The sequence below is a fragment of the Phyllobates terribilis genome, unplaced genomic scaffold (assembly GCF_046119375.1).
Source record: "Phyllobates terribilis strain yellow unplaced genomic scaffold, ASM4611937v1 Scaffold_60__1_contigs__length_8166268, whole genome shotgun sequence".
NCBI lineage: Eukaryota > Metazoa > Chordata > Amphibia > Anura > Dendrobatidae > Phyllobates > Phyllobates terribilis.
In genome coordinates, this window is record NW_027362820.1 from 5,661,055 (window position 1) to 5,681,804 (window position 20,750).

The 20,750-nt window shown below is 42.8% G+C and overlaps 1 protein-coding gene across 1 annotated transcript in view; it reads left to right on the forward strand.

Moving 5' to 3' along the window:
* LOC141192389 (uncharacterized) overlaps positions 1 to 20,750 on the forward strand; it is a 208,977-nt gene that overhangs the window by 180,363 nt on the left and 7,864 nt on the right. Inside the window, exon 7 of the mRNA XM_073661908.1 lies at positions 5,809 to 7,169. Within this exon, the coding sequence (XP_073518009.1) occupies positions 5,809 to 7,169 (1,361 nt within the window). The remainder of the gene's footprint in view (positions 1 to 5,808; positions 7,170 to 20,750) is intronic.

The window sequence follows — 20,750 nt, forward strand, 5'->3', positions numbered from 1 at the left end:
TGTTTTCAATCCTAAGGAATTCAGATTACTGCACAATCTCTCCTGAAATGGGGAGCACTAATACTTTCTCTACTCTCCTGGTCAGGACTCATAGTAGCTCCAATGGCTCCACCATAAATGAGTGCGACTCCGGTTTAGTGTTGGGTTTCTCCCCTTATACATAGGTTGTTGTTGGGGATGTAACATAGATTAAAAAAAAATATTTTTTTTCACAGGTTCCTTCGCACTCCGCAGACAGTTTTGTGTTTCTAATCAGGGCCATTTTTCAAATCTGACGTGTGTCACTTTATATGGTGATAACTTTGGAATTCTTCACAAAGGATAATAGGAAACAAATGGACCTTACTAATTATTTTCCAGCTTATTTATTTATTTTACTCGCTTATATACCGTCATTAATTCCACAGCGCTTTACAGACATTATCGGCACTGTTCTCATTGGGGCTGACAATCTAAATTCCCTATCAGGATGTCTTTGGAGTGTGGGAGGAAACCGGACAACCTGGAGGAAACCCACGCAAACACGGGGAGAACATACAAACTCCTTTGTTGTCATTGGTGGGATTTGAACCCAGGACCCCAGCGCTGCAAGGCTGCAATTCTATAGTCAAAGTATTGTCTGATCTCATCAGACAGTACTCACAGAGGTGAACACCACCAAATTACAAGTAAACAATTAGGAAAGGGAAAAGGGTGTGAGTAAAAGTGAAATTCTTTGTTAAATAATAATATTAAAACCTGGTAAATCATACATCCCATTAGGGATGTATCATGGATCATGATTATATAAATGGAGTCATGATCCACTAAATTACTGATAGAGTCAGACGGTGAATCAAATTATTAATAAAATAAGCCCCTAGCCAATGTCCCTTATAATTGATGGCTGGGTTTATGCTTATAAAATGAATGCCATAGATTATATCAAGGGTGTGCTGAATTATGATAGTATCCTCAGCCAGGAGAGATTTTATTAAATAAAGGCTCAATTTGCCAGCGTGAATTCAATAGTAAAAAATTCTCCTAGCCCGTTGGATACACTCCCCATATTATAAAGTGACTTCAAAAGTGTGGCAGGTCTGATAGATATAAGTGTAATGAGCCCTTGTGCAGAGGTTATCAGGGCACACTATTGCACCTGTCACACAATCTGTGTAATGGATCCTTAATAATTCCACTCGCATCTCCAGTAGTGCTGTCGGCAGTGAAATAACTCCGGCAATATAACAGACTTAGCCAGCTTAAGAGCACAAGCGGCTCAGCTATGCCACTGACAGTCTCTCTCACGCTGTCTGCACAAGAATTGATGGTCAGCAGGAGAAGCAAGCGATCCAACTAAGTCACGATCTCCTGGTTGTGCAGGAGATCCAACACGCTTTCTGCCGATTTAGATATCAGATGCGGCTAGCATATGCCACTATCGGCCTCTCCCACGCTGTCAACACGTGTGTGGGTATGATCAGCGTGAGAGACAATTTCAACTATGTCAACAGTCTGTCAGATCTAACAGAGCTGACAGCTAAAACGGGGTAAATCTGGTTTTATGCAGCACTCTATAGTGCGGTCAAATATGGCATAATACTGTCTGATGAAACTATCAGGAGTCATCCCTGACGCGCGTTTCGCCGGGGATTCCGGATTTTTCTAAGGCTGCAATGCTAACCACAGAGCCACCGTGCTGCCCATGGTGGCTCTTGATCGCACAATACCCTATATACGGTTATACACTACTGTCTGAGCACATGGCAGGTTAAGAAGGAAAGGAGCGACATTTAGCTATTTGAAAGCAGATTTTGCTGGAATAGTTTGCAGACACAATGTATTGGGGCACTGTTCATGGTCACCTGGCAGCGCAAAAGATGGCCACCACGAACAGGTTTGGCGCTATCTCCTCTGTTTTATAGAGCCCAGGGATTGGTTGGCTCAACATTCTTTAACCCCTCTACATGGATCTGGAGTTACACAGAGACCCCCAGGCTTGGGCCACGGTGTTACCTGCTGTTCTGTGGAGTGAGATGGGAAGAAGAATAGTCAGGTAACCGGGTCAGAACCAGGAGAGCAGAGAAAATACAAAATCACACAAGAGTAGTCAGTAAACGGACCGGGGTCACAACAGGAAACAAATACACAAGCCGGGAGCTGAGCACAGAGGACTGAACCAGAGGAGAACAAGGCTGTATCTAGCAGCTTCCGGCAATATCCTTCCAGCTTTAGTAGGGTGCGGTGCTTTCCAGTTGGCTGAAGCAGGGAGCAGATTACTCCAGCTGGACAGCACACACCCCCATACTGCCAGACTGGAGGGTACTACAGGTCCAAGCAACCCTAATCTTAGTGGCTGGACAGAGCCTGCGCCGCCCAGAGCTTCTGGTTCTGACGTCTCCTCCATCACCAGCGCCGTCTGCAGAATGAATATCTGTAGGTAGTGATTCACCACACCATCCTTTTGGTATGCTAACAGTTTATTTCACATATGGTGATTCAGACATAAGCGCTGACCTAAAAAGGTGCAGGGATATGCGACACATATCAATTTTAACGTTTCGACCCTGTCAGTCTTATTCGTAATGTCGCTGTGAAAAAAGAGAAACAATACATAAATGTGAAGACACATATATATTTACATGTATACAGAAATTATATACATGAGCCTTTCATATGCTCATCATGAATGTACTTGTAATTGTGCGACAATCTTCAGCGGCTTCTAGGACATCCGTCCTGCAGGTAAGTATTGCTGATATTCTGGCCACATGGTAAGTCATTGGTAAAAAGATGGGACAATGGAAGCAAAAAGATTAATGATTAAGTGGAGGAGCAAAGGAGCCGGAGGAGGGCCAAGGAGAAGAATGATAGAGCTTAGGTGGTAAAGAAGTTGGGTATCAGGGCAGAGACATAAGGAAAATGGGTCACCAAATAGATGCATATAAAGTTATGTTAGGTATGGGGTAGAGACATATGAGGAATATAGGTCCCCACTCAGATAAGTAATAAAGCTTAATAAGTAACAGGGCAGAGACATATAGGGAGTACAGGTCCCCAAACAGATCAGTATAGAGGCATGTGGCCAGGTGGCTTGCCTGACGGCTCAAAATGTGCTGGGTGGGTACCTTTAACGGAGCTGTGAATAGGCGCTCCCGCACCTTCATCTTGTGCATCTGTCTCTTGTTGCGGTTGGAGGGTTTATGTATGTTTCCGTGATTACCGCCAGACCGTAAGTGCGTGCGCTCAAACTCCCCCCCTCCCTGGAAGTTGCGTCACAGGCAGGTGATGTGGCAGGGAGAGTGGGTCTGTTGGGGCGGGCCTGTCCTCCCGTATGGCTGTGTCACATGTGTAGCATATCCATGGCGTCTGGTGAAGACTGCGCATGCGCGTTAGGCTATATGCGATAGTTCTGTTATGGTAATTTTTTTAGAGAGGATTAACGCTGGCAGGTAGGCTTATTATTCCTGCAGCAAGTGGGACAGTATCCTCACACTGTCAGGGAAAGTGAATGTACAAAGTATGCATAATGATTCACTAGCGCTGGAATAAGGCTGGAGATATACTAATGAGATAAAATATACAAATTTATTAGTATTGGTTTAAAATACATTACAAAAGTAAAATCCGGGGTGTAAAGAGGATAAAATATAGCCTGTTGGAGATACGGTCAAATGTGGAGGGTAGAGTGGTGGGATAGTAATTTTCCTCCTGTATTTCAGATAATTTGTCCGGTTGAGGTTGAGGTTAAGGTCCTGGTAGTAGTTTCTTTCCTAGTTAGAAGACAAATGGTTTAGAATGTGGTGTGCAGATAGCAGGAGTAACCGATCTTACCCGCTGGTGAGGAAGGAAGGATGGTTAGTGGTCCTCTGTGTTGGTGTATTTTCTCGGTGGTAGAGAAAGCTAAAATATTGAAAATTAGTTAATTTCAAAATTATGTCTACAGGTAAGGGTTTGGTGGTACCACACCTACCGGGAAGAAAAAGAGGATGTTGGTAGATAGCTTTTTAAGAAGCGAGTTACTATTGTCCAAGTGGTCTTTTTGGTCCGGTGACTTTTAGAATCAAAGAAACAATATAGGTAAGGTAAAATAGGTTAGAATAAAGAACATATAATTTTATTAGGAATTGTAACTTTTAATTAAATCAATTACCTCAGGAAAGAGTCCAGGGGTGACTTGGAGAGAAAAGTCCTTATTATGGCACGTTCGTGGTGTAATCCATTTTAAACCGATAAAATATACAAATTTATTAGTATATCTCCAGCCTTATTCCTGCGCTAGTGAATTATTATACATACTCAGTTCTGTTATGTTGTCATCATGGTGTATCGATGAGGGGCAAAAGTGAGGTTGATCTGGGTGGGGGAATAAAATTGTGCTGGTTGGGTCAATTGGTGCTGTGGATGAAAGGAATAATGGAGGGGGGTGGTGTAAGGAATATATGGAGTCCTGTATGAAACTAAATAGTGTGAGGCCATGCCCCTTGTATGTAATTAGGTTTGCTAGAATGATATATGGGAGCTGTGTGTAAGAGGGTGAGGAGAAGGGAGAGGGGAAGGGGTGGAGAGGGAGATAGGAGGGGGAAGCGAGGGGAAGGGGGTTTCTGGAACTCGCCTGGAGAGGAGGAATAGGAGAGGTTGTAGAGCTGATCTAGTGTGTCTGAAAAAAAGATAATCAAGTTAGCCAATCTATTTCATTCTCTGTCAGTGTCTGGAGGGTGTGTATCCAGAACCACTCCCGTTGTTTAAGGAGTTTAATATGGTTACCACCTCGTCTGGGTACTTGTTCGATCACCTGGAACCTGAGTTGTGATACTGCATACTTGGCGCTTGAGAAATGATGGGGTAGTGGTAACAAGGTTTTGCCACAACAAATCGTGGATTTATGGCTGGCAATATGGTCCCTGATGTGTTGAGTAGTTTCCCCTACGAATAGTAGACAACATGGGCATTTGATTACCTACACCATAAAGTCAGATTCTCTGCAGAATGAATGAGGACAGGTATGGTGAAAGAAGCAGACGTCACAGCAGCAGATCTCAGAGGAGATGGGTCACACCATTTGCAGAAGCCCTAATATGACAAAATGGCAGAAAACCAGAGCAGTAGAAATTCTCATAAAGTGACTCCATTTTGAATATTATAACCCTCAGTGAATTAATGTATAGGAGTAGTGACTATTTTGACTGCACAACCACTTTCCGGAAATTAACACGCAGTGCATGTTGGAGCGTGAAAATTGCAAATATACTATTTTATTTCCCAACACATAGTGCCCAGATTGTGCTCCAGGAGACACACACCTTAAATTAAGTGGGTTCTTCTCCCTATAGTAATGCCGAATACATGGATGCTAAATGTGGTTTGGGCGCACTGCAAGGCTCTGAAGTGAGGGGGAGATCTGACTTTGGGAGAGCTGATATTGCTGGATTGGTTTATGGAAGCCATGTTGCTTTTCAAGAGCCTTTGAGACCCTAATAATGTGGAAACTTCTGTTTTTCCACTGACAGATGATGGGCCTGAGTGGGGACTTGTTTTTTGTGAGATGAGTAGAAGTTTTTCTTGGTATTATTTTCCCCTACATAACATTGTTTGGTGGCTTTTGATTCCATATTTGGGATCCAGAATGAACAAACATTTGAACACCTCGCTCTACTGGTTCATCCTATGAGGTTTTATATTGGGCTGTGAACTGTCATTGTCTTGGTAAATCATTCAATGTTTTTACATAACTTGCCATTTCTACAGACACTTTAAGTAGAAATGCTCAAAAATATAAAACTCAAGGATATTTTATTCAAAAATAATAATTTGTTTTATTCTTGGAAGATGACTGTACCAGAAGATCAGAGGGACAGCTGACATCTTCAATTTTTAAATCTGATGATCTTGAGATCCCGCAGGATACAAATGAAGTGAATGCCATTACTCCAGATATCCCATCATCCCTTCACAGCGAAGATCTGTCATCTGATTCTTTAAAACAGGTCCTGTCTTCTGATTCATTACCGACTACTAAGGAAAATCATAGTTACAAAAGAGGCATTCAGAAACAAACTGCTCCTAAAGCAACAAAGCCATTTTCACATTCAGAATATGGAAATAGTCTTCTCAAAAAGTCTTTTCTTAAACATCAAAAAACGTACACAGCAGAGAATAGATTTTTTTGTTTCAAGCAGGGGAAATGTTTTAACCATAAATCAGATCTTGATAGTCACCAGAGAAGTCACACAGGGGAGAAGCTATTTTCATGTTCAGAATGTCGGAAATGTTTTACAGAGAAATCAAGGCTAACCAAACATCTGAGAACTCACACAGGGGAGAAGCCTTTTTCCTGTTCAGAATGTGGAAAATGTTTTACAAGGAAATCAAATATTATCGTACATCAGAGAACCCACACAGGGGAGAAGCCTTTTTCCTGTTCAGAATGTGGAAAATGTTTTACAGGGAAATCAGATCTGAACAAACATCAGAGAACTCACACAGGAGAGAAACCATTTTCATGTTTAGAATGTGGGAAATGTTTTGCAAAGAAGGCAAATCTTATCAAACATCAGAGAACTCACACAGGGGAGAAGCCATTTTCATGTTCAGAATGTGGGAAATGTTTTGCAATTAAATCAACTCTTATTGCACATCAGAGAACTCACACAGGGGAGAAGCCATTTTCATGTTCAGAATGTGGGAAATGTTTTACAGAGAGATCACATCTTATCAAACATCAGAGAACTCACACAGGGGAGAAGCCTTTTTCATGTTCAGAATGTGGAAAATGTTTTATCCATGAATCAGATGTTGTAATACACCAAAGAACCCACACAGGGGAGAAGCCATTTTCATGTTCAGAATGTGGGAAATATTTTGCAAAGAAATCAAGTCTTGTCGCACATCAGAAAACTCACATAAGTGATAAGCCTTTTTCATGTTCAGAATGTGGGAAATGTTTTGGAAATAAATCAAATCTCATTGCACATCAAAGAACTCATACAGGGGAGAAGCCATTTTCATGTTCAGAATGTGGGAAATGTTTTGCAATGAAATCAAATCTTGTCAAACATCAGAGAACTCACACAGGGGAGAAGCCTTTTTCCTGTTCAGAATGTGGAAAATGTTTTAACCAGAAAGCCCATCTTTATAGCCACCGGAGAACCCACACAGGAAAATGCCGCAACTACACCCAACTGGTTTCTGTATAGACTAAAAAGACCCTAGCTGACAACTTAAAACACCACCTCAGATCTAACTCCGTAGTAGGCCATTGAGGGTTTTCTTGTACCTCCTGAGGAACCAGAGGGGAGGCCGCAACACACTGTCAACAAGTGGAAAGGAAAGTGTGAAGTAAGATATAAAAACTGTGGGTGAGAAACTAAAACACATTCATATAGGGCAAAGAAGTCAAGCCATGGAGAATCAAAAATAAAAGGAACAAGTATGACCTCCCAGAAACCTAACTGTGGAAAAAGCTGCTGGAAGGGAAAGCAAACAGACGGAGAGGATAGTTTCAGCTTTTTGGTGAAACTTACAAAATTCATCCTCACCCACAATTACTTTGAATTTGATAACCACATATATCTACAGGAGACTGGTACAGAAATAGGAAGTGTAATGGCTTAACAGTATGCAAATTTTCATGACCAAGCTTGAATGTGACTTCTTGTCCTCATGTCACATCAGGCCTCTGGCCTACTACCTACTACTAATTGACTATAGTTTAATCATCTGGACATATTCTGAGCAACATCTAAAGAAGTTCCTTGAACACTTTAATCAATTTCATCCCACCATCAACTTAACACTCAACTACTTCTGTACTGAAATTAACTTTTTGGACACCATCATTAAGTTACATAACAATGAAATAGAGACGTCCATGTACCAGAAGCCAATTGACCGTCCAACATCCCCTAAATGGGTCAGTTTCCATACAAAACACATAACCTCTATTGGCTACAGCCAGGCCATCCGATACAGTTGGATATGTTCCAACCCTATGGACAGAGGCAAACACCTTGGTGGCCTCAGAAACACCTTTTTGAACCAGGGCTACCACCAAACAACAATTGAAAACCAGATTGCAAGAGCCACCAGAATATCAAGGAATCATCTACATTTCAAAACTAAACAAGAAAGCAACCGGGTGCCTCTCATAGTCACCTAAAATCCAAATCTGGAGGTGCTAATGGGAGCTTCATGGAAATTACAACCATTATTACAAAAAGATGCCCGATTACAATCTATATTTCCAGACCCCCCACTTCTGTGATTTAGGCAGTCCTCTCCAACAGCTACAGGAACTTTTCTCTGCAGCCAGAAAAAAATGTAAAACATGTCTATTTATAATGACCACTGACAAGATAAAGATTCCCAACCAGCATCAGGACCACAAGATCCCAGGTAATTTCAGCTGCATTACATCTAATATCGTGTACTTAATTATATGTACCAAATGTTCAACTGGGTGTCTGTGTGTAGGGAAGACAGGGCAAAAACTTAGAACAAGGATGAATTCTCATCGCCACACAATAAAAGAAAAAAGAATAGATCTACCTGTGGCCAAACATTTTTTTATCCCTGATCACAGCATCGTGGACATGAAATTACTTGTATTAAAATGTAACTTCAAATCTCAGAGAGACAAAAAAAATTTGGGAGTACAATCTTATGACAATCTTTGACACACTGTCACGGGTGTATCAGAGGTGACAGATAGTCGCCCTGCAGTTGGTTGCAGGAGATCTCTATGTTTGGCATTACAGACCTCTTCTTAGAGGAGAGGCTGTCTCTAGGACCTAGCGGCTACCTCCCTCTGGCTAATTAGCTCTCTGGCCTGGGTGTATAAATATCTGGTGTGTCTGAGAGGGAGGTGCCGGCTATATTCATTTCTACTTGTGAAGGCTTAGCAAGAGCAGTACTGCATCATCTCTGGAGCTTGAGGCTGAGTGCCCATTTGTCTGGAGTTCGTCTAAAGCTAAGCAATCTCCCCCATGTTTGTCTACCCTTGTTTTCTATAGAGTTTAGTGAGATCGACTAGTGCTCATCTCCTCCCTTCCCTAGCCTTTGCCATACGCCAGGGAAAGCCAGGGTGAGGCACACGTGCGGTGATTGGCGAGGAGCCAATATAGTAGCTCAATTGTTGAATATAGTGATGGTAGTTGAGACAGGGTGACCCTAGACCAGACTAGGAGGTCTCCACTTTCCCCTTTCCCTAGTATCTGGGCTCCTTTTCCTTCTTCCCTCTGTGTTCACTTAGTCTTTCCCACATCTGGCGTGACACACTCAGAGCAGCAATAAATGTATGTATATCGCATGGATTTATGTCTTTCTACATCAACTAAGGAATGTGCTCCTCAGAACATTTTGGGACCATCACAATCATGGACCAGACCTCAATCACAGGACAATTAAACTTTCACAATCCTTATCTATGAACTGTGGTAATATTTACGGCCACAACTGCTTCTCCCTCTTCAATACTGATAGTTCTGCTTCATGTCACTTGTCTTATCTATTGCATTATTCCTGTGCCCTGCTGTGTATGAATATGTGGCTCTTCAGATTGTGTTAAAGTATGCCTGATGAAGATACCTGAGTAGTCTTGAAAGCTTGCAATTTGTTACCATCTTTTCAGTTAGCCATTAAAAGGTATCAACCACTGAGTACTCTCAAATCTTAATATTTTTCTATCTACTGGCTAACACGATACAATGATATATATTTCTCATAAAATTTTTGCTAAACTTATGAAATGTGTTTTTTCTGTTCAGGAAATTTCATTCATGGGTTTCATTTTATTGGCTGATGGGTTTAAGATGGATCCAGGGAAGGTTTTTATGTTATTCTGGTTTTCATCCCCATTTTGGTGAATTTTCTAAGATATGTTCTGAATGTCCTGGGGTGGAGGTCGCCATATAGAAACATGGGGATGTTACATGGGTTGAAAAAAAACCTAGGTCCATCAAGTTCACCCTTTTTCCACCAATTATAAATTTTTGTCTCTAAATTATCTATAACCCACAATGTTATATGTACTGAGGAAGTCATCCAGCCCTTTTTTTTAAATTTCGTAGTGTTTACCATTACTACCTCTTATGGTAGAGTGTTCCACAGTCTGACTGCTCTAACTGTAAAGAACCCTTTCCTGTTTGCCGAAATGACCATTCTTCCACCTGTAATAAGTGCCCCTTAGTCCTTAGTATGGTCTATGGATGGAATAATAGAGAGGATATGATTGGCGAGCACTCTGTCACAGCTGAGGTGCTGATGTAATGGGCATGGGCTGCAATAGTTCAAATATGATTCATCGCACACTCGGGAGGTGAAGATGCAAAAATTCATTATTAACATAAGAAATTAAGAAATAAAAGTATCAAACTAATCGTGGATGGTGACAATACAAGACGTTTCGGCCTATTAGTTGGCCTTAATTATTTTGGTCGCTACTGTAAAAAAGAACAGCCTTGTTTAGGTCATACCGTAATTATGGCTTTCTGCATGGACATGGGCAATGATCCCCTCAAAACATGAATTGTATATCTCGAATAGCAGTGGTAGTAATACTTCCTTATATCTCTTATATACTTCCACTGGAAGACCATCTGTTCCCAGTGCTTTATCGTTGGACATTGAGCTCAGTGCCCATTCTAGATCTTGTATATCAAGTGATTCATCTAATAAATTCTGAGAGTCTAAGGAAAGGACCGGAAGCTTTAGAAACCGCTTCTTCCTTCCTGCAGCTGCAATGTTACCTGATTCAGCAGGTCCGGAGCTGCTTTCAGCCTGTTTTGTGCAGCCGGCATTGGATCTCTGATTATCGCATTCTCTGCATCTCCCAACTCCTGAAACACCAATTGATCCTGCTGCTTAGTCCGGGATTCAGCTGCTGAGATTTATTTTGGAAATATTCCTCTAAGGTCGGCCTTCATGGCTTCCCATACATATAAAATAGAAGTTGTATTTTTTTTTAATCACAAGATTCTCTATTTACCCTTCAATTTTCCCTTAAAAGTCTATGACTCGCATCCAAAAGGGGTTTAATTTCCCTGTGGCTCAGGGGCATGGCTTGGCCGGACATGTGAGCGGATGTGCGGCAGAAGAATTCTGGGGATAAGTAGTGGATGGAGTCTTCCAAGACAGTGCTGGCGCTTCTTCAGCAGGTACAAGAGTGGAAAAGTCTGTGGCTGCAGGCGCAGCACTTAGGCTGGCTTTGCTCTAGTTCCAGACTCGGAAGCGTAGACCGGCAATGAGGCACATATACAAATTACTGAGGTATCTAACCGCTTCTCTGCGCGCTCAGAGGAATTTTATAATACTGCTGAAAATGACTCTGAAAGTTCCTGCGCCCTGCAGCCTCAGTCAGAACTCACTACTCTCCATCAGGACACAGATTAGCACATAACTGGGCCTATGATAAAAGATGTTTTTATGGCTGTAACACAGAATGGATCTGCGCTATCTTCACTCAGCAGCCAGATGGGGGAGATCAAAGAGAAATTTACCTATATGAGGCAAAGGCTACAAAAAGTTAATGACCGCACCACAGCAGCAGAATTGGTGATCTGGAGCAGTGGTCCCCAACCTTTTTTGCACCAGGGACCGGCTTGAAGCAAGATCATTTTTCCATGGCCCAGCAAGGAGGGGGTGGGGTGGGCGGGGCTTTGGTCATATGGGGGCGGGGTAATGGAGGGATTTGGAGTTTAGTGCATACTTATCATATAGTATAGACCAGGTCCCCGCCAGGAGCTATGCCAGGAGCCCCACATAATGTGCTGTGCCAGGAGCCGCATCACTGAGGCCCCATCACGCCCTGCAGCAGGACAGGGCAGCTGTCCTGACAGCTGCTGTTCAGCTGCATTTACTTCATCCCAGGGGCGGACACAGACTGTAGTGGGCCCCTGTGCAAGAAATTTTTGGGGGCCCCCCCCGCCCTTCATAAGGCAACAAAGTTATGTAAACATAACCCCCCCATGTGCATCTCTCACCCCCCCATGTGCAGCTCACCCCCGTGCATCTCTCATCCCCCTCCGTGCATCTCTCATCCCCCTCCGTGCATCTCTCATCCCCCTCCGTGCATCTCTCATCCCCCTCCGTGCATCTCTCATCCCCCTCCGTGCATCTCTCATCCCCCTCCGTGCATCTCTCATCCCCCCCCGTGCATCTCTCACCCCCCCGTGCATCTCTCATCTCTCCCCTCCCTCCCATGTGCATCTCTCATCTCTCCCCTCCCCCCCCATGTGCATCTCTCATCTCTCCCCTCCCCCCCATGTGCATCTCTCATCTCTCCCCTCCCCCCCATGTGCATCTCTCATCTCTCCCCTCCCCCCATGTGCATCTCTCATCTCTCCCCTCCCCCCCATGTGGATCTCTCATCTCTCCCCTCCCCCATGTGCATCTCTCATCTCTCCCCTCCCCCCATGTGGATCTCTCATCTCTCCCCTCCCCCATGTGCATCTCTCATCTCTCCCCTCCCCCCATGTGCATCTCCCATTCCCCCCACTCCTAGTTAATTGTATTTAAAAAAAAATAAAACTTGTTATACTTACCCCCATGCGATCCCTGCAGAATCCTGGCGCTCGTCCAAATCGCTGACACCAGGTTCTCCTGACTTCCGGCCATGTGACGGCGCCGTCACATGACCGGAAGTCAGGGGAATCATGAAGGTGCTGCCGCAGCAGCGCAGCGCTAAGATGTTCCGGACCCGGCGCTTAGCATGCGGCCGGGGGCCCCATGAGGAGAGAGACGCACAAGAGGGGGGCTCCGAGGGGGCTCCTACCGGCCGGGCCCCATACTGGAGTCAGGGCAGTCATGCCCTGATGGCGGCCCTGCTGGAGGCTGGAGGGGCCCCCTCTCCCCGCGGACCGGCTGAAAAACCCCAACGGCCCGGTCCTGGTCCGCGGACCGGCGGTTGGGGACCTCTGATCTGGAGGATAAACAACCTCAAATTATCCGGTACACTCATAGACATGATCAACAGATTTTGGCCTTATTATCTAAGACAGTTGTTTTAGAGAACAGACTCAGGCAAACTAACATAAGAGTGGTCGGTGTCCCTGAAAAAACTCAGGGCAATAACCCTACTGAGTATTTTGAGAAATCTCTGGACTCTCTGTTTGGGACTGACCGCCCGTCTCTTTGCTGTTGAGAGGGCGCATAGAGTGCCATCCTGGCCACTGCCACCAAGGGTCTCTCCACGTCCAGTTTTAATGAAGCTGCTGCATTGTAAAGAAAGGGACACCATCCTTAAAGCTTCCCGTGATAAAGCAGGCATTTCCATCAATGGCAAAAGAATTTCATTTTCTCCAGATTACTCCATTGAAGTTTCAAAACGCAGGGCACAGTTTCTAGATGTAAAACGCCGATTGTGTACTTTGCAAACACCATACTCCATGCTTTACCCTGTGAAACTTAGGGTGGCGACTCTGTGAGAGACCTTTTTCTTTGAACATCCGAAAGATGCACTCTACTCGATTGACCTAAATGAGCAGAGGATCCGTCAAAGTCAGCAACGTTGAACTTGAATAATTTTAAGATTTATGCCATCGGTAGCCACCCGATTGACTGTTGAGGTCATATCCTTTACTATCTAACCCACCGCCCAGTGGACACACTAATCCTGTACTACATTCTACTATTGCAAGCCTCTAAGAAATGTTTACCTTTCTTATTTTAGGTTGTTTGCTTGCCTCGTACACGGCTACAGGATGGACTGGTGCCTTCCTCCCTCCAGCTTACATGGATGGATTTATGTTTATTTGTTGAGTGTGTTTGTGGGGTTTCTGTTCCTATAATAAGCCACTCGGTTCTGCAACTAACAGTAGTCATATTGATTAAGTGGAAATATTACAAAGCTGCTTTGAAAAGGGAAGCTGTGGGCGTGATACTCTACAAATCATTTTCAAATCATCCCCTAAATGATTAGATATCATGGCTGATAAAGTAAAATTCCCTTCATGGAATGTTAGAGGTCTGGGTGACTCCTTATAGAGAGCGGCGGTCATGGAACATATCCGGGACCACCTGCCTGCAGTGGTGTGTCTGCAGGAAATGCACTTTGGAACAAACAGTGTTGCAGGCATGAAATATTAATGGATTAGCCACAACTTCCATTCCACTTTTTCTACATACTCTAGAGGGGTTAGCATCCTAGTACATAGGACTATCCCTTTTGAACTGATTTATTCCAAGATAGATGGGGAAGGGAGATTTTTAGGTATTCATTGTAAAATATTTACAAAAGAAATTCTACTTATGGCAGTTTACGTTCCTCCTCTCTATAACAATGCCATTGTGAAAAACATTGCTTCACTTACGAATAAGGTACCGGGAGTTCCAGACTTAATGCATGGGAGACTTCACCAATATTGTTCATCCATATTGGGATAGATACATACACACATAATACATTGTAATGCATTGGTTTAATCTTGGGTACAGAACATATTTCTCCCTTGCTAAAGACGGTGGAATATTTGCCCAGAGTGCTATAAGACCACCCACCCTTGCTGACCACCATCTGACACTTGCCCAGGCCGCAGACATCTCTGACTGTGGGCAATGAATCCCTTCTGGCTTCAAATTATAGATATTAAACCGGTGTCGCAAAGCTCACTATGGAACGCTATGAAGACGTGTTTAAGAGGAGTCTTAATACAGGCCATTAATAGATCTAAAACTAAGACCAAACAGTTTGGAGAGTTTTTACAGGATAGAGTTAGATCTACAGAAGAGAAATTTGTATTAACTGGTACAAGGAAGGATCTGATGATTTGGGGGGAGGCGCAGGAAACGCTTCCCTGACATTTCAAGGAAAAAGCTAAAAATAAAGGTATGTTCTACCAGACACACTTCTTTGAGGAGGGTGAAAAAGCGAAGCACATAATGGCCGTGATAACAAGGGCCCAGACGGGGAGTTTTTTTAAAAAAAACAAGGAGGGCGTGGAAGTAAACCAGACTGACCAGATTTCAAATACTTTATTAGAATTATATAAAGACCTATACAAATCTAAATTGCAATTCAAAAGAGAACAAATTTCATCCTATCTGAAGGAGATTAAACTGCTGACATTTTCTGTTAAAGATCGATAATATCTGAATAGTCCTCTACAGCTGGAGGAATTACAAATGGCAGTAGCTTCTATGGCAAATAATAAGTCGCCTGGGATGGATAGGCTCCCTACTGAAATACACTGTTCAGAAAAATAAAAGGAACACTGAAACAACAGAATATAACTCCAAGTAAATCAAACTTCTGTGAAATCAAACTGTCCACTTAGGAAGCAACACTAATTGACAATCAATTTCACATGCTGTTGTGCAAATGGAATAGACAATAGATGGAAATTATTGCCAATTATCAAGACACTCTCAATAAAGGAGTGGTTCTGCAGGTGGGGACCACAGACCACATCTCATTCCAATGCTTTATGGCTGATTTTTGGTCACTTTTAAATGTTGGTTGTGCTTTCACACTCGTGGTAGCATGAGACGGACTCTATAACCCACAGAAGTTGCTCAGGTAGTGCAGCTCATCCAGGATAGCACATCAATGCGAGCTGTGGCAAGAAGGTTTGCTGTGTCTGTCAGTGTAGTGTCCAGAGGCTGGAGACGCTACCAGGAGACAGGCCAGTACACCAGGAGAAGTGGAGGGGGCCGTAGGAGGGCAACAACCCAGCAGCAGGACCGCTACCTCCGCCTTTGTGCAAGGAGGAACAGGAGGAGCACTACCAGAGCCCTGCAAAATGACCTCCAGCAGGCCACAAATGTGCATGTGTCTGCACAAACGGTTAGAAACCAACTCCATGAGAGTGGTATGAGGACCCGAAGTCCACAGATGGGGTTTGTGCTCACAGCCCAACGCCGTGCAGGACACTTGGCATTTGCCACAGAACACCAGGATTGGTAAAGTCGCCACTGGCACCCTGTGCTCTTCACAGAAGAAAGCAGGTTCACACTGAGCACGTGACAGACGTGACAGAGTCTGGAGACGCCGTGGAGAGTGATCTGCTGCCTGCAACATCCTTCAGCATGACCGGTTTGGCAGTGGGTCAGTAATAGTGTGGGGTGGCATTTCTTTGGAGGGCCGCACAGCTCTCCATATCCTCGCCAGAGGTAGCCTGACTGCCATTAGGTACCGAGATGAGATCCTCAGACCCATGTGAGACCATATGCTGGTACGGTTGGCCCTGGGTTCCTCCTAATGCATGACAATGCCAGACCTCATGTGGCTGGAGTGTGTCAGCAGTTCCTGCAAGATGAAGGCATTGAAGCTATGGACTGGCCCTCCCGTTCCCCAGACCTGAATCCAATTGAGCACATCTTGCACATCATGTCTCGCTCCATCCACCAACGTCACGTTGCACCACAGACTGTCCAGGAGTTGGCGGATGCTTTAGTCCAGGTCTGGGAGGAGATCGCACAGGAGACCATCCGCAACCTCATCAGGAGCATGCCCAGGCGTTGTAGGGAAGTCATACAGGCACGTGGAGGCCACACACAATACTGAGCCTCATTTTGACTTATTTTAAGGACATTACATCAAAGTTGGATCAGTCTGTAGTGTGTTTTTCCACTTTAATTTTGGGGGTGCCTCAAAATCCAGGCCTCCATTGGTTAATAAATTTGATTTCCATTGATTATTTTAGTGTGATTTTGTTGTCAACACATTCAACTTTGTACAGAACAAAGTATTCAATGAGAATATTTCATTCATTCAGATCTAGGATGTGTTATTTGAGTGTTCCCTTTATTTTTTTGAGCAGTGTATATAAGAAATTTGGAAACATGCTACTTCCTCACATACTGACTACCTTTCAGGATGCAATTAAGGAAGGAGCTTTGCCTCATTCAATGCAGAAGGCGGTGATTATAGTCATACCTAAGCCAGGTAAAGATCCTTTACTTCCCGATTCATACAAGCCAATATCTTTGCTGTCAACAGATACCAAGATCATAGCGAAGGTTCTGGCCTCTAGATTAAATATAGTAATATCTACAGTAATCCATACTGACCAGTCAGGCTTCATGCCTGCTAGATCCACAGCTGTCAATATTTGACAACTATTTCTTAACCTTCAATTGTCGGTGGATGGTGATAGGGATAGGGCTGTATGCTCACTAGATGCCGCTGAGGTGTTTGACTCTATTGAATGGGAATATCTTTCGGCAGGAATGGAAACATTTGGTATAGGGTCTGGCTTCATATCATGGGTTAAATTACTATATGGTAGGCCTGTGGCCAGAATACGAGTGACTGGACATCTCACCTCGACCTTTGGGTTAAATAGGGAGCATCCGTGCCATGTGCCCCTATCTCCCCTGCTCATTGCATTGGCCATTGAGCCCATGGTAGCGATTATTAGGGAGCATCCAGGTATAACTGGGTTCCATAGGGGGCATAAAAATGAGAAGGTTGCTCTCTATGCTGATGACAATTTGCTGTTCTTGGCTAAAGCTTCTGAGTCCCTTCCTATAGCAATGAAAACGATTGAAACATTTGGAAAAAAATCGAGTCTAGGGATAAATTGGAGCAAATCAGTTATACTTCCGTTAGATAATACAGATGAGAATGATTCCCACTACACTAACTCGGGCCTACAGGTAGTATCGGAGTTTAAGTACTTAGGCTTTAACATAACGGCTAAAATAGATGATTATGAGAAGCTGAACCTTGACCCAATATTAACAAAGTTTAGAAGTAAATTAGGGGCTTGGTCTAAGTTACTGTTGTCGGTTGTGGGCTGTGCTAATCTGATCAAAATTATTCGGATGCTCCTAATGTTGCTGTATGTTCTACACAACTCCCCAATATAGATAAATCAGAGATATTTCTTTAAAGTCAGTCAGGAGTTTAGAAGATGAATATGGGACAAACAGACTGCGAGAATTAAACTGGAAATACTGCAAAGAAACAAAACAATGGGAGGGCTTGAAGTCCCCAATCCATGGGCTTATGTGTCATCTCAGTTTCAGCATATTTGGGGATGGGACGACCCTGGGGGAGGGGGAGCTCAACGTTTGCTGCTGCAACATTATCTCCAATCGGACAAACTCTATGAGGCGCTGGAGGCAAATAAATTTATGACACTAGGGGGTAGAATGCCAAGAATACTACTAATTCACAAGCTTTGGGGGACGGTGAAAAAACTACAGGATACAGAAGGAGTTTCACAATTCACTTCATTATGGAACACTCTGTGGCTCCCCAATTTATACCAACTGGTGGGATTCAAATCCTGGACTTCGAGGGGTTTAAATAGATTTAATCAGGTGTTAATAGGTGATTTAATTAAGGAATTCTCACAATTGCAAAATTAATTTTGGCTATTACATTCTGAATTCTATAAATATTACAATTTCGGCACGCATATGAGATGGAGGGCATTCATTTAGATTGGAGGGGTTCCTCAAAATATAATAAAACAGAGAATAGCTAATTTACATAGCTCTCAGGGACTGATCTCAATAATTTATAACATTGTCCTGGAAAAGATATTGACAAATCATCCTATACGTTCAGTGGAAAAATGGGAGAGTGTGATGCGCCCTATAGAAGAAAACCATTGGTTAGATATATTGGAAAGAGCCCCACAATTATCTTTAAGCGAATCCCACAGACTGTCTCATATATATGTGATTGCAAAATTAATTTTGGCTATTACATTCTGAATTCTATAAATATTACAATTTCGGCACGCATATGAGATGGAGGGCATTCATTTAGATTGGAGGGGTTCCTCAAAATATAATAAAACAGAGAATAGCTAATTTACATAGCTCTCAGGGACTGATCTCAATAATTTATAACATTGTCCTGGAAAAGATATTGACAAATCATCCTATACGTTCAGTGGAAAAATGGGAGAGTGTGATGCGCCCTATAGAAGAAAACCATTGGTTAGATATATTGGAAAGAGCCCCACAATTATCTTTAAGCGAATCCCACAGACTGTCTCATATATATGTGATACACCAGGTATATAGGACGCCTCAATTCTTATATAATTCTTGTCCTAGGTGCAAAATTCACTCTGCAGACATGTTATTTCATATAATGTGGAATTGTCCTAACCTAATGTCCTTTTGGAAAGGAGTTGTAGCAATCATCAACAGGGTTTATTCAATTAATGTAGAACTTTCACCATTAGTATGTATACTACGATATGTTGAAGATCTGACTATTGATGAGCACGACAAAATAGCGGTGGCACGTATGTTATACAACCCCTGGCAAAAATTATGGAATCACCGGGCTTATTCAGTTGTTTAATGTTGATGAAAAAAAGCAGATCACAGACATGGCACAAAACTAAAGTAATTTCAAATGGCAACTTTAGGGCTTTAAGAAACACTAAAAGAAATCAAGATTAAAAATGTGGTGCTCAGTAAGGGTAATTTTTTTCAGACCAAGCAGAGGGAAAATATTATGGAATCACTCAATTCTGAGGAAAAAATTATGGAATCATGAAAAACAAACACACAAAAGAACACTCCAATACATCACTAGTATTTTGTTGCACCACCTCTGGTTTAATAACCGCTTGCACTCTCTGAGGCATGGACTTAATGAGTGACAAACAGTACTCTTCATTAATCTGGCTCCAACTTTCTCTGATTGCTGTTGCCAGATCAGCTTTGCAGGTTGGAGCCTTGTCATGGACCATTTTCTTCAACTTCCACCAAAGATTTTCAATTGGATTGAGATTCAGACTATTTGCAGGCCATGACATTGACCTTATGTGTCTTCTTTCAAGTAATGTTTTCACAGTTTTTGCTCTATGGCAGGATGCATTATCATCTTGAAAAATGATGTAATCATCCCCAAACATCCTTTCAATTGATGGGATAAGAAAACTGTCCAAAATATCAATGTAAACTTGGGCATTTATTGATGATGTAAATGCTTTTACCTGACATGCAGCCCCATATCATCAATGACTGTGGAAATTTGCATGTTCTCTTCATGCAGTCATATTTATAAATCTCATTGGAAAGGCACCAAACAAAAGTTCCAGCATCATCACCTTGCCCAATGCAGATTCGCGATTCATCACTGAATATGACTTTCATCCAGTCATCCACAGTCCACGATTGCTTTTCCTTAGCCCATTGTAGCCTTGTTTTTTTTCTGTTTAGGTGTTAATGATGGCTTATGTTTAGCTTTTCTGTATGTAAATCCCATTTCCTTTAGGCCGTTTCTTACAGTTCGGTCACAGACATTGTCTCCAGTCTCCTCCCATTCGTTCCTCATTTGTTTTGTTGTGCATTTCCTGTTTTGAACACATATTGCTTTAAGTTTCCCGTCTTGATGCTTTGATATCTTCCTTGGTCTACCAGTATGTTTGCCTTTAACAATCTTCCCATGTTGTTTGTATTTGGTCCAGATTTTAGACACAGCTGACTGTGAACAACCAACATCTTTTGCAACATTGCATGATGATTTACCTTCTTTTAAGAGTTTGATAATCCTCTCCTTTGTTTCAATGGACATCTCTCGTGTTGGAGCCATGATTCATGTCAGTCCACTTGGTGCAACCGCTCTCCAAGGTGTGATTACAGCTTTTAAGATGCAGACTAACGAGCAGATCTAATTTGATGCAGGTGTTAGTTTTGGAAATGAAAATTTACAGGGTGATTCCATAATTATTTCCTCAGAATTGAGTGATTCCATAATTTTTTCCCTCTGCTTAGTCTGAAAAAAATTACCCTTACTGAGTACCACATTTTTAATCTTGACTTTTTTTTAGTGTTTCTTAAAGCCCTAAAGTTGCCATTTGAAA